Below are 14264 nucleotides of genomic sequence, written 5' to 3' on the forward strand. Positions count from 1 at the left end.
CTGGGAGCGGCCACTGCACTCCAGTCTGGGAAACAGAGTGAGACTCCAACTCAAAAAAAATAAAAATAAAAATAAAAAAGATCCTGGTTTGGGGGTGTCATACTGTTGAGGATAGGAATCATATGTCTGTTATATAATATACACACATTATTAATATTATTGAAAATAAATTCTACCTTCTCTTGTCCTCAAATTTCAAGTCTATATCTTACTTATGTCTATAAATATGGGAAGAAGATACTTCATTTTCTGAGATATCTCTGTGATCTCTTTGCCCAAAGACAGCAAGAACTCTGTCATGTGTTTGTCTGATGAAGAGGCAGAACTTAGGGAGGACTCTCTAATGAGTTTCTTCTTCTTCTTGCCTTGAACATGGTTGTGAAGGATGTCATGCTTGTTCTATCAACACTCTTGAGACCTTAGGTGGCAAGTCCAAGGACAAAGAGGTAACAGTCTGAAGATAAAAGGGTGGAAAATAGAAAATTCACAAGTCTCAAATGATAATACTGAGCAATGCTACCCTAAAACGACCTGTCTACAGGTTTCTTGTTTTGAGAAATATTAAATATCTTCACTGCTTAAACCATGGTTGGATGAATTACACTTAGCTAATAGTGAATTATTTAGACCTAGTTCTTAGTGCTTGGGATACAGTAGTAAAGGAAACAAACACACAACCTCCCTGGCCTCACAGAGTATGAACCAAGTCACAGAAGACAGACACTACATAAGTAAAAGAATAAACTTATAATGTGCCAGGTAGTGGTAATCATGATGAATAAAATAAGGCAGAGTAAGAGAATAGAGAATAATGAGAGGATAATTCATATAAATCATTCACAGATGCCTTGCTGAGGTCAGTTAAGCAGAGACTTGAAGTAAAAGAGTGAGCCAGATTGATATCTGTGGGTATTCTGTTAGTTGCAGCTGAAAGCATCATTAATTTATATATCCAATAAGTTATTAGTCATTCCTCAAAATAGAGCTCAGATAATCATCATTTCTGAGACGTCTGCCAGGACCTTTCACTCAAAACACTATACTCATCATGTCCTATTTCAATTTACTTTTTTGTTTTTGTTTTGGGAGACAGAGTCCACACTGTCGCTCTGCCTGGAGTGCAGTGGTACAATTATGGCTCACTGCAGCCTCAATAACCTCCTGAGTTCAAGCGATCCTCCCACCTTAGCCTCATGAATAGCTGGGACTACAGGTGCTCACCACCACACCCGGCTATTTTTTTATAGAGACAGGATCTTGCTTTATTACCCAGGCCAGTCTAGAACTCCTGGCTGCAAGTAATCCTCCCTTCTTGGCCTCCCAAAGTGTGGGAAATACAAGAGTGAGTCACTGCACCTGGCCTTATTTACCTATAGCTTATAAAGTCCCCCTACTTAGACTGTGAAACCCTTGGAGGACAAGGTCTATTCTTAGCCAACACTGTCCTGGCTCCTAGCACTCAGTACTTGCTAACAGTAGGCTCCATGTATTCACAATTAATTATTGATTTGACTAAAATGTCTTTCCTTTGAATGATCTGGATGTAAATGTGTAGTTTTCCCTGTAGTGTGTTTTAAAGCGGGCACCTATGGTAAAATTTTGTTAAAGTGTGATTATTTGGTGAGTTAAAGAAATCTGTCGTGTAAGCACCAAGAAATCTGACTATTCTGAGTTAGCAGGAACATGTATAAATTAAATAGGTCATCTAGGCAGAAACTCTAATTCTCATTTAGGAGTGAAGGATGTATAAGATCATTGAGAAGTAACCCAGTTCCCTACAGAAACATACATCTAATCATACATGTATATGTTATATATGTATATATCAGATGCACACATCTAATCATGTTGTCATTTGGAAAAACTATTAAAAAATAATTGGGGAGGGGTAACGGGCACACAACCACCCATGGGTACCACGTCCACTTCTAGGGGTAGAGAGGGCTCATTAGAAGCCCAAACCTCACCTTCCCACAATTTATTTATGTAGCAAATCTTCACATATACTCCACAAATCTAATATAAAAAGACCACTCAGATTAGGTGGGTACATTTTCTCCTTTCTCCTCCTAATAGGAAAATATGGCTCATTTTTTCTCACTGATTTGGAATGAATCCTCATCTGTGAACCTTTCCTTAGAGGCAACTCAACTCACATTCTTCCTTTCTGTGCAGGGGGCAGGCATTTGATGACTCCACCTAGCCCATATTGTATTCTTAACTTCAGAGGTGAAAAAAAGGGAAAAGGGCATTTAAGGAAACTTAAAACATCAGCTAAGGCTTAAAGAAAATAGAAAAAGTTTGACTTTAGGTATCTGTGTGAAAATTTAATAAAGAGAGGATCAGTGGATATTAAGTGTATTTTTAAGTTAAATCCAGAGTTTGTAGAGTAAAGCAAACAATATACTTTAAAAAATCTCCCCCTTAATATCAAAACAGAAGGAAAGGCATTGGCTTTTATTTACAATCTCAGAATCAAGTTCCCTTCCTTTATCTGTTATAGTAATTAGAATTAATATTAATTAATATATTTGTTTTCCATTTAAGCCAATCTCTTTGATTTAAAAATCAGTAATGTGAAGTTCATAATTTTTTTATCCAGTCCACTTTCGATGGGCAGCATGGTTAACTGAGGACCACATGTTCTCACTCATAAGCAGACCCTGAACAACTGCCATAATACTATAAGAAAGGAATTGGCAGTAATGGGAAACTACCAGGGGGTGGAGGGGGCACACTTCATCAATAAGGGTACCTGATCTCAAACCAGGTAAAGTGGGGACCAAAATGAGGCCAAAACTTTACCTGTACAATGATCATTTGTATACCTAACTCTGAATAGTACTCATCTTTAAAATAAATTAAAAAAAAAAATCAGTAATGAAGACAGTGTTTTTAAAATTGTAGGTGAATGACAATCCAAGCTTGTATGCAGCTTAAGATTTTTCTTATAGATAGCTTAGAATTAGCTAGCTTGTCTATAAATGAAGATTTTCAGGAATAACTCTTCAAAAACAATTGCAATATATTTTTCTTTGAGTTTGCATTTGAAATTGTAAATTTCATTTTCCATACGTTTCCCAAGGAAGCAGGTGCCATGTAGTCCTCATCACAAGTAAAAGCAAGTTTTACTTGTATTTCTATGTTTATTTTTCAATGTTTGTAGAGACAAGGTCTCGCTAAGTTGCCCAGGCTGTTCTTGAACTCCTGGGCTCAAGCAATTCTCCTATCTCGGCCTCCCAAAGTGCTGGGATTACAAATATAAGTCACTGTGCCCGGCCCAAAAAGTAAGTTTTAAAGAACTGTAGAATAGGTTGTACATATAAAATCTTCTCCAAGTCTGTACAAGACATGATTATAACACCAGAAATGATTACTTAATACATAGTTTCATTAAGTAATGAATAACTTGGGTCTACATTTAGATAAGAAAGTCAAATTCCAGAAAAGTTTATATGGGGACATGCTGGTTTGCTCCTAATACATCCATCCCAGGTTAGAACAGATGAAACCCTCAGACCCACTCAGAGAGGGACACCTTCATCTTCACACTGATGTGAGCCAGGCCAGCACTGGGGCTACAGCAACAGAAGCAACACCAGGACAAAAGTGATGAGACTTGACTATGTGTTTTATTCAAGCTGAGCAGCTACAAATGAACAGGATGCATAATCTTGAATACATTTAAAAAAATGTATAATTAGCTGGGAGCGGTGGCTTATGCCTATAATCCCAATGAATTGGGTGAAAGCTGGGGCAGGAAGATGGCTTAAACCCAGGTGTTCAAGGCTGCTGTGAGCTATGATCATGCCACTGCTCTCCAACCTGGGCAAGCCTGTCTGTGAAATAAAAATAAATAAATACATACATGCATATATAAATACATAAATTTGTTCTTTAACATTAAAGGGCTGCTTTGGACAGCAGTTGGAGATACATTTAGAGTTACTGAGAGGGGCATTTTCCTATTCATCATACTCTTTTTTTTTTTTAACCCTGCTGCTGCTGCTCTTCCTTCCTCCACTGCTGCCTTTTTTTTTTTTTTTGGTTAAAAGTCTAAGCCTAGTGTCTTAACTATAATGGTATCTGCCAGAACAAAAGTCAACAAACTCACAGGAGACAAAAGACATTCTTGATTTGATTGCTCCTAATAAACTTTCAGTGCTTCCAGACCACATAATGTCATAGAATTATTTGTAATACTTCTTTAAAAGGGTGACAGGGTTCAGAAATAAACTATACATGGTAAGAAGAGCCTCCCATGGGTTATCCCTGCAAAATGAGTTGCAAGGCTTTGGGAGTGGTGGTGGTTTCCGGCCATTAGCGTTACTAATCAAGGCCAGCTTTGCATTTATGGGAATCTACACAAATCAGGATGATACATGCCATGTTCACTCAGTCAACCTTGCCTGACTTCTTCAAGGTTATGCTGAAACAAAACTTTACTCCAATCATCTTTGATTGGAATGTTTCATTAATTGTATATATCCTTGAGATAGAGATAGACCATGAAGTCGATGCATTAGGTCCATGGGTCACAGAATCATATTTTGTGCTTCGTGCTCACATAAAGCAATTACTGTCAACTCTCAGTTAACCTTGTTACTGGAGGAAGCGTTAATGCAGAAAATACGAATCCTAGATAGCCCACCCTGTCTTTGCTTATTGCCATGGTTACAGCTGAGGGGAGAGGAGAGAAAGAGAGGCAATGGGAGCACCAGGGAAAGCTTAGGGCCACAAGGTCTCTTCAGGAAAATTTGTGCAGAGGTGATAAATCCAGCCTCACTCTTTGCCCTCTTTTTATGCCCAGTGCCATTTTGCCTGCACCATGCAGCAAAAATAACATTACTTTTCTGGTAAACTTCTGATGGACAAATAAAAAGTGTGAGGCAGAGGAAGCCAGCAGACAGCAGCCAGCAGCCAGGGAAGCACTCCGAGAGGCTGGCAGTCCCCTGACAGTCAGGTGGCAGAGCAACAGAGGCCTGTGGGAGGGTTCAAAGTCAAGGCCCTGCACTTCTACCTCAGGAGGCTCCCCTGACATAGGAAAGGTGCTTGGGTGCTTTAGGATTTTGGCTGTATCAACCAAAATGATAAAGATATGCACTTATAAATGCTATCACACATCATATGCTGCATGATAAGCATTTTTATGCTACAAATTCCTACAGGTATAATTGTGTTCCCATCAGTTCCCAGGCATTAGTGCTGTTCTGTCCATCTGATGTAATAAGCCCTCAAGCTGGGCATGTCCCTCCAGGTTCAGAGCCATAGGAAAAGTAGAATGGATGCCTAGTCAAGTGATTCCTCATGGCATTGCTCCAGGGAGGGTTTGCATTTTCATAAGGAAGAAAGTCCCAAGCCATAGGAATAATTTATATTTGGATTCTATAGGTCCTTTGGAGCAGTTGGGAGATATGAAAAAAGCAATAGAGGGATGGGGGAAACTCTGAAACCACAGCCAAGACATGGTACCTTAGAAAGGAAAGTTGGGAGGTAACCTTAGCAAAGAAAGGTGAAAGCCATAAAATTAAATGCTTTGGTGAAAAAGTATTTTGAGTTAAAGTATTTATAAAGAGCCACCTTCATATCTTCTGTAAATATGACTTTGCAATAAAAGTAATAGGTCTGGAAAGAAGTGATTCATTAGGTTTTGAGGGGAGCACAAAAGGAATTTCTGTGTACTAAAGTGAGAAATCTGGGGGAAATAGATACAAAAAGTCAAACGACAGAGTAAGATAGAAACAGAGGAAACAGTAGAAAATATAAGGTGGTTTCTGGAGGATATCGATCAAAATTCTTAATATGAGAGAGAGAGAGAAATTTCTTTGAAAGGAACCTCAGAGAGTTCAGGAATAATAAGAGACAAGTAGCTATACAGGGAAATATGACTCAGTGACTCACAATAACAGAGAAGATTATGAAAAATGGAAATAGTGTCCACAAAATATTAGTGGGCCAAAAAATGGTTAAAAGAAATCAGTGAATTGCACATCTCTGATAATTCACTTATTCTTTAATTTCTTCTTTGAATGTAGAGCACTGATGACCTCTATGTACCTGGTGGCATGAGAGGCCCCAGGTGGAAGGCTGAGGCTGGTCTTGCGGTTAGAGAGCTTACCAACAGGGACAGGTGCACACACGGGTCATGAAAGTAACGCTGTGACTTCCGGTTAAAATGTGGGAGAGGTGGGGTGGGAGTTTTTAAAGACATAGGCAAAAACAACAAAAATAGTGAAACATGGAGGAAAATATCAGATGCAATAAAACAAACAAACAAACAAAAAGGCTACTCCTCATTTTACAAACCATGAAGCATACATGGGCTAATTTTGGGAAGGACACTAAAAGGTGATAAACATCTCAAGTCTAAAACAGGTGCAAAACATTTCCCCCAGAGGAATGTAAAAAATGTCCAAAGGGCATGTGCAATGCACTTCTGAGGAGAATGGCGAGATTTAAAATATAAGTCATAATTCTCCTGTACAGACACAACTTGACACTACATCACAGAAGAGGAGGTGGAGATAAGAGAACACAAGTTGATACCATATTCCTATTTACTTTTTAATTGTTAAAGACTTTCGGAGACGATGATGCTCTTATAGAAATTCCAAAAGAGTAAGGATTAAAGTAGAAAAAAAGTATATTTATATAATACATACAATTAATGTCATATATTATATAATTAATATACACATACACACAGACTTCGATTTTTCTAACTAATTTTTTTAGGCAGAAAGACTACGTATTTATACTTTATGCCAATGGGACTTTTCTCTGAGATGACTATTCTGATAGGAAGTATTTGAGTTTTATAAGGCAAGTCCCAATAAGGAAGTATGATATTTAAACATTTAATATTTAGCTCTGTTAGGTGAAATAAAAGAATTTGAGAGATTTGCTACCTGGCTTCAATCTGAGCAGTCATTCATTTAGGTTTTCAGAAGACAAGGATGAAGGAGTGCAAAACAAAGTGTGACCAGATTATAATGCTCCCCTGGACATTGTGCTGCTCTCAAGAGCGAAGACTATTTCACCCAAGAATATAGAGCACATACTAAAAGCATTTCAGTGAAAATCTGGGCTGATACTAATTGGTCTTAGAGCAAGCATGCAGAAGCCTCTGACACACACAGACCTGACAAATATGAATAAGTGTCATGGGAAGGATTTATGAACAACTTTCTGACTCTTCCTACAACGGACTTGGGGCTTGGTGCATGTGAGCCCATATCACTGGGACTTCTGTTTTTCCAGAAATCAGTTGGCAAATCAAAGGTCTGAATTTGAATTAGGTAACACACTCTTACATAGCCTCACAATTTGAGATACACAGGAGTTATCTCATTCTTCTCCTGGCTATACACAGGTTAAAAATCTATAGAGTCTCAAGCGGCCTTTAAAAAACATAGTTTATGTGCAGACTATGGAAAATTAACAGACTTCTGAAGGAAGTTGAGCTATGGAAAGAATCTAACTGAAAATAATGAAAATCAATAAAGCCAGAACAGACCCAAACATTAAACAGCATTTACTTAAGTGATGATAGCTAATGGCACAGTTGGGTAAGTGAAGAAGTATGAGCTAATGCTGATTTCCTCCCAAGTTCAAAAATACTAGAATGGTCAACCCAAGTACCACACATTTCAAGCTTGGGCTTCTTAAGAGCTTGTTACGGGCTGAATTGTGTTCATTGCAAAATTCAAATGTTGAAGTTCTAACCCCTAGAATCTCAGACTGTGACTGTATTTGGAGATTGGGTTTGTAAAGACATAATTATAGTTAAATGAGGTTATTAGGAGGTTCTAATCCAATATGATTGATGTCCTTATTAAAGGAGGAGATTAGGGCACAGACAGACACAGAGGGAAGAGCAGGTGAAGTAGTGAGAAAGCACCATCGATAAGTCAAGAAGAGATCTTGGAAGACACCAACATTGCCAACGCCTCGATTTTGGACTTCCAGCCTCCAGAACTGTGAGAAAAATAAATTTCTGTGGTATTGGCAGACCTGTCAAACTAATATAGAAACCTCCTGTAATTAACCCCTTTTTTGTTCTCTGAGCAGTCTGAAACAAGACCCAAGTTTCTTTTGTGGCTAAATGCATTCTACATTATACTCACAACCCCAACAGGAAAGGCCAATACAGCTAATATCCAGTCGCGGAGAGAGATGAGCTTCTTGAGCTGCCTCTCTTGCTCTTGGTTCCCACTGCCTCTTGTTAGAAGACTGGAAAGATCAGTCAGCACACAGATGCCAAAAAAGACTGCCTGGATAACCTGTAGGGAGACAACAGTCAGTATTAGTCAATAAGATCTAAAGGGATGCAAGCTGTGGAATAGCAAACAAACTTCACGTTTACAACATGACCCATGATAGGAAAGGATCAGAAGCACATTTACAGAGCTGCTCCTACAAATAGAAAATGGTAAGACGTTTACAACTTGCTATTATAGGTAAGAAAATTTCATCTTAAAAACACTACTTCCATTTTCACTCACCTCGGGGCAGTACAAAACATGCAAGCACACACTTGTCTAAATAGGCCCAGCAGAAAGCAGTATCAATTATCAAACTGGAATGTTCATATTTTAAAAGCATCACATCTGTGGTCTGCTTATAGCAACTAATAAGGTTTCACGAACATCTAAGAAGCAAAAACAAAAGGGTGAGGGTAGTCTGAATAATAAGACAATTCAGTCTAAATGTGAAGCAACCTTCCCTATGCATAATTTCTTAGACATATTTCTACCAAAGGAAGTGGTAAAAAGCTGGTTCTGGTGTCATAAAGAAATCAACTGAATACAATAATCAAGATTCTGAGGCCAGGCTCGGTTGTTTAGCCTGTAATCCCAGCACTTTGGGAGGTCGAGGCAAGTGGATTGCCTGAGCCCGTGGGTTTGAGACCAGCCTGGGCAACTTGATGAGACCTCGTCTCTACAATAAATCAAAAATTAGCCGGGCATGGTAGCATGCACCTGTAGTTCCGGCTACTTGGAAGGCTCAGGTAGAAGGATCACTGGAGCCCAGCAGGTCGACACTGGAGTGGCTGTGAGTGTGCCACTGTACTTCAGCCTGGGCGACAGAGTGAGACTCCAACTCAAAAAAAAAAAAAAAGACTCTGACATAGAACAATTTTGTTGTCAAGCCTGAACCAAATGATCTCCTCCTCAGGTTTTCAGTATTTACAAAACAAAATCTCTTCAAAGTAATAAAAATATAGATACATCATTTTCCTCAAAAAATTACCAGTTGTAAATTCCCAAATCAATTATAAATGAAACCACATACATCAGCCATGCCTACTTGAACTATCATGGGGGAGAGTAGTGCAGGCAGAATATTGTAATACAACTAGGCAGATGAGAATTCAAATTATGGAAAGGGCAGAAAATGTATTCCCTGGGCTCAAACTCATACCATTTAGCACCTAAGACAGATTCGAGGGGAATTTTCTGGCTGCTTCTACTGGAAGTAATTTACTGATGATATATTTGTAAAGATACAGTTTTACTTATTACCTCTTTGGAAAACATAGTAAGTACTTTTTTGGTAAATTTCCATATTGGCGGTGAAAGCAGTCTGAAAGCTCTGTGCATGGGTTCCTCACAAGAGAAGAAGGATCCTAAAAAGTACCTGCTTTCATCCCTTAGCATAACACTGCAACACTCAAATGGTTAACCTAGGTTTTTTAAAGCTCGCTAAATCCTGCTGTTATTAGTATTAGCTAGAGTCCTGCTCTATGTCTCCCCATAATTTAACCTGTCTTTAGTGTCAATCACTTAAGATTTATTGCCATTCTCTCTACTACCAGGGTAGGAGAAAGCTGAAATTGCCACAACTGAGAATGACACAAGGAAAATGTTGGCAAGAATCATGGATTGATAACCAAAAATAACTTAAATGACTCAGGTAATAATTTCATACTTAGGAAAATTTTCTATATCCTATCTTAGGACTCTAGATGTTTAAAACTCTGTTGGCCCTAATGGAGTTTGAAAAATTGGAGTGATCATATTGGGGAATAATAATCTCCTATCAATCTGGCCAGAAAACAAGGTGACCAATAACCAGGGAAATGCAAATTAAGACCACAATGAGATAGCATTTCTCATCAGTATAATTATTTACAATTTAATTCTGACACACCAAATGTTACAAGAATGCAAAATAACCAGAAAGCTTATGGTGGGAAGGCAAATCTGGACAACCACTTAGAAAAACAATTGACAATATCTAAAGATGCCCCTTAACTTATGATGGGGTTATGTCTCAATAAACTCATTGTAAATGGAAAATATCATTAAGTTGGAAATACATTTAATGTAAGTAACTTACCAAACATCAAAGCTTAGCTTATCCTACTTAAAATATGCTCTGAACACTTACACTATAGCTGGGAAAAGTCATCTAACACAAACTGTTATCTTATAATAAGATATTGAGTATGTCATGCAATTTATTGAATACTTTATTGAAAGTAAAAAATAGAATGGCTGTCTGAGTATTTAAAGTATGATTTCCAGGGGTATCCAAATAGGAAAAGACGAAGTCAAGTTATCCCTCTTTGCTGCTGATATGATCCTATACCTTGAAAATCCAAGAGACTCTGTCAAAACCCTGCTTGCACTGATAAAGGACTTTGGGAAGGTCTCAGGATACAAAATAAATGTGCAAAAGACAGTTGCATTCCTCTAAATCAACAACAAACAGACAGAGAACAGTCCCATTCATAATAGCCACCAAAAAAAATGAAATACCTCGGCATCTTCCTAACCAGAGAAATGAAAGACCTTTACAATGAAAATTACAAAACACTGCTTAAAGAAATCCATGAAGACACAAACAAACGGAAAAATATTCCATGTTCATGGATAGGAAGATCAACATTGTTAAGATGTCCATCCTTCCAAAGGCAATCTACAGATTCAATGCAATATCCATTAAACTACCAACATCATTTTTCTCAGACCTGTAAATGACAATACAGAAATTCGTATGGAAACATAAATGACCACGAATAGCTAAAACAATCCTTAGCAAAAGAAACAAAGCAGGAGGTATCACACTTCCAGACTTCAAACTTTACTATAAGGCTACAGTAATCAAAACAGCCTGATATTGGTACAAGAACAGGCATATAGACCAATGGAACAGGATAGAGATTTTGGAAGTAAAGTCTCAATTTTTCAACCAACTCATCTTTGACAAAGTCTCCAACAACAACCACTGGGGAGAGGAGAACCTATTCGATAAATGGTGCTGGGAAAACTGGCTCACCACATGCGGAAGATTGAAACAGGACCCCTACCTATCACCATACACAAAAATTAACTCTAAATGTATCAAAGACCTGAATGTAAAACCTCAACTATAAGAATCTTAGAAAATGCAGGAGACACCAGTATGAAAATTGGAACTGGGAACTAATTCCTATTCAGAACCCTAAAGGCCAATACCTTAAGAAATAAAATAGACAAGTGGGACCTCATCAAATTAACGAGATTCTGCAAAGTGAAAGAAACCATCAAGAGAGCAGGGAGACAGCCCACAGAATGGGAAAACATATTTGCCAACTGTATATCGGACAAAGGCCTAACATCTAGGATCTACAAGGAACTCAAATGCGCTGAAAGGAAAAAAACAAACTGCCCCTTTAAAAAGTAGACCAAAGACATGAATAGACACTTCTCAAAAGAAGATATACGGGCAGCCAACAGACACATGAAAAAGTGCTCAGCCTCACTCGTCATCAGAGAAATGCAAATCAAAACCACCTTGAGATACCACCTAACCCCTAGAAGAATAGCCATCATTAATAAAACAAACAACAACAGATGCTGGTAAGAATGTGAAGAAAAAGGAATGCTTCTACACTGCTGGTGGGAATGCAAACTGGTGCAGCCTCTCTGAAAGACAGTGTGGCGATTCCTGAAAGAACTAGAAATTGACCTTCCTTATGATCCAGCAATCCCCTATTGGGAATATAACCAGAGGAACTCAAATCATTCTACCAAAAAGACACCTGCACATGTATGTTTATTGCAGCTCTATTTACAATAGCAAAAACATGGAAACAACCGTGTTGCCCACTGAAACTGGACTGGATAAAAAAATGTGGTACATATACACGATGGTATTATGCACCCATAAAGAAGGACAAATATATGGGCTTTGCAACAACTTGGATGGATTTGGAGTTGCTCATATTCAGTGATTTATCAAGAAAGAAAAAGCAGAGTTCCAGATGTTCTCACTCATAAGCGGACCTTGAACAATTATAATACTATAAGAAAGCAATTCACAGTAGTGGGAAACCGTCAGGGGAGGGGGGTGGGATTGGCAGTTGAAGGAAACTGCTAGGGGAGGGAGGGACATACCTCATCAACAAGGGTATCTGCATAATCAATATCTGTATACCTAAACCTGAAATGTACCCCACATCTTTATAATTAAAATTTAAAATAGCAATAATAGAAAAGTATGATTTCTACTGAATGTGTATTGCTTTTGCACCACTGTAAAGTTGAAAAATCATAAGTTTTGGACCATCTGCAGAAATACAAAGATGCATATACTCTATGTACTTAGCGACTTAATTATGAAGAGTATTCCCTACAGAAAGTCTCATACATGTGCACTAGTAATATCTAATGAAAGTTAATCTGATCATTTATTGCTTTCTTTTTTTTCCTTTTTTTCTGTTATAAAGATGTGGGGTACAATTCAGGGTTAGGTATACAAACATTGATTATGCAGGTACCCTTGTTGATGAGGTGTGCCCCTCTCTCCCCTAGCAGTTTCCCTCAACTGCCAATCCTACCCGTCCTCCCCTGACAGTTTCCCACTACTACCAATCTTTTTCTTATAGTATTACAATTGCACAAGGTCCACTTATGAGTCAGAACATATGGTATTCTGTTCTTTGTTTCTGTGGTAGATCACTGAGTGATAATTTATTGCTTTTAAAAAGTCGAAACTATCTGTTTCTTAATAGTTGACTGGATAAATATTTTACTATATTCCTATAATGGAAATCTAAGCACATGTAAGTGTTTTTCACAACAAAATTTTAAAGCAAAAAAAGAAAACCAGAAAAGAATGGCATATTTTGATGCAATTGAAGTAAGTTTCAAAATGCAACATAAGTTACAAAGATAAGTGTAAGGATGAAAATATATGAAGTGCATGGGAGTTTAATAATACTGCATTCAGGTTCCTCTGGGGAGAAGACAAGATGCAGGGCCTCAAGTGTACTGATAATATTTTACTTCTTGTTGTTGGGTACATAGAAGTTTATTGTATTATTTTCTATATTTCATTAGAATAAAATATTTCCAAATAACTTAAAAATATAAGTTTAAAAAGGGGTTTTATACTTTTGAAATAGAGTTGGCTAGTCTCTTCCAAACCCTTTCCTTCCAACTCAGGGTCCCACAATTTCAAAAGCAATGTGTTGGCCAAACTGGACCCTTATACGGAGGCTCAAGGAAAAGATCTACTTCCATGCTCATTCAGGTTGGTAGAATCCAGTCTCTTGAGATTCTAAGATTCATGTTTGGCCAGGGTCATTCTCAGCATCTTGTGACTGGTCTCAGTCCTTGCACAAGGCCTCTTCCATCTTCAAAGTCAGCAAGAGAATAGTGCGTCCTTCTTCTGCTTCATGTTTCTCTGACTTTCCTTTCTGTTTTCCTCATCTAGTCATTGGCCTGAAAAAGCTCTCTGCGTTTGAGGCCCATGTGATAAATTCAGGCCCACTTGGATGTGTTCTTTTCAACTATAATATATATCATAATACCATAAGAGGAATAATATATCTCATTATATTCACAGGTTCCTGGGACTAGAGTAGAACATATTTGGGAGTCATTTTAGAAACCCTGTCTATCACAGTTAATACGTCAATAGTGAAAATAAAAGGAAATACAAACAATATTAAATTAATTTAAAAACATCAGAAATTGTGGTAAAGGAACAAAGGACAGATGAGATCAAGAGAAGGCAAGAAGATATCAGACTTAAATCGAGCAATCTATAATTATATTTAATGTAAATGGCTTAAGCCCTCCAATTAAAAAGCAGAGATTGTCAAATTGGGTTTTAAAAACCAAAACAAATTAAACAAAACAAAACATATAAGTATAAATGTATATTTACAGTTAAAAGTAAATGGACGCAAACACTAATAAGAAAGCTGAAGTAGCTATACTAACATCAAAAAGTAAATTTTTACATACGAAATATTATTAAAATAATGAGAA

General features: G+C 37.6%; 1 protein-coding gene across 2 annotated transcripts in view; it reads right to left on the bottom strand.

The window, feature by feature from the left end:
- Nucleotides 1–14264, bottom strand: part of AIG1 (androgen induced 1) — a 105824-nt gene that overhangs the window by 40615 nt on the left and 50945 nt on the right. For both annotated transcript variants that reach the window (XM_008072435.1, XM_021706131.1), the window contains exon 2: nt 8127–8282. In XM_008072435.1, coding sequence (XP_008070626.1) covers nt 8127–8282 — 156 coding nt within the window. The remainder of the gene's footprint in view (nt 1–8126; nt 8283–14264) is intronic.

This window comes from Carlito syrichta, unplaced genomic scaffold (genome assembly GCF_000164805.1).
Source record: "Carlito syrichta isolate Samal-C Ts95f unplaced genomic scaffold, Tarsius_syrichta-2.0.1 Scaffold315170, whole genome shotgun sequence".
Classification (NCBI taxonomy): Eukaryota; Metazoa; Chordata; class Mammalia; order Primates; family Tarsiidae; genus Carlito; species Carlito syrichta.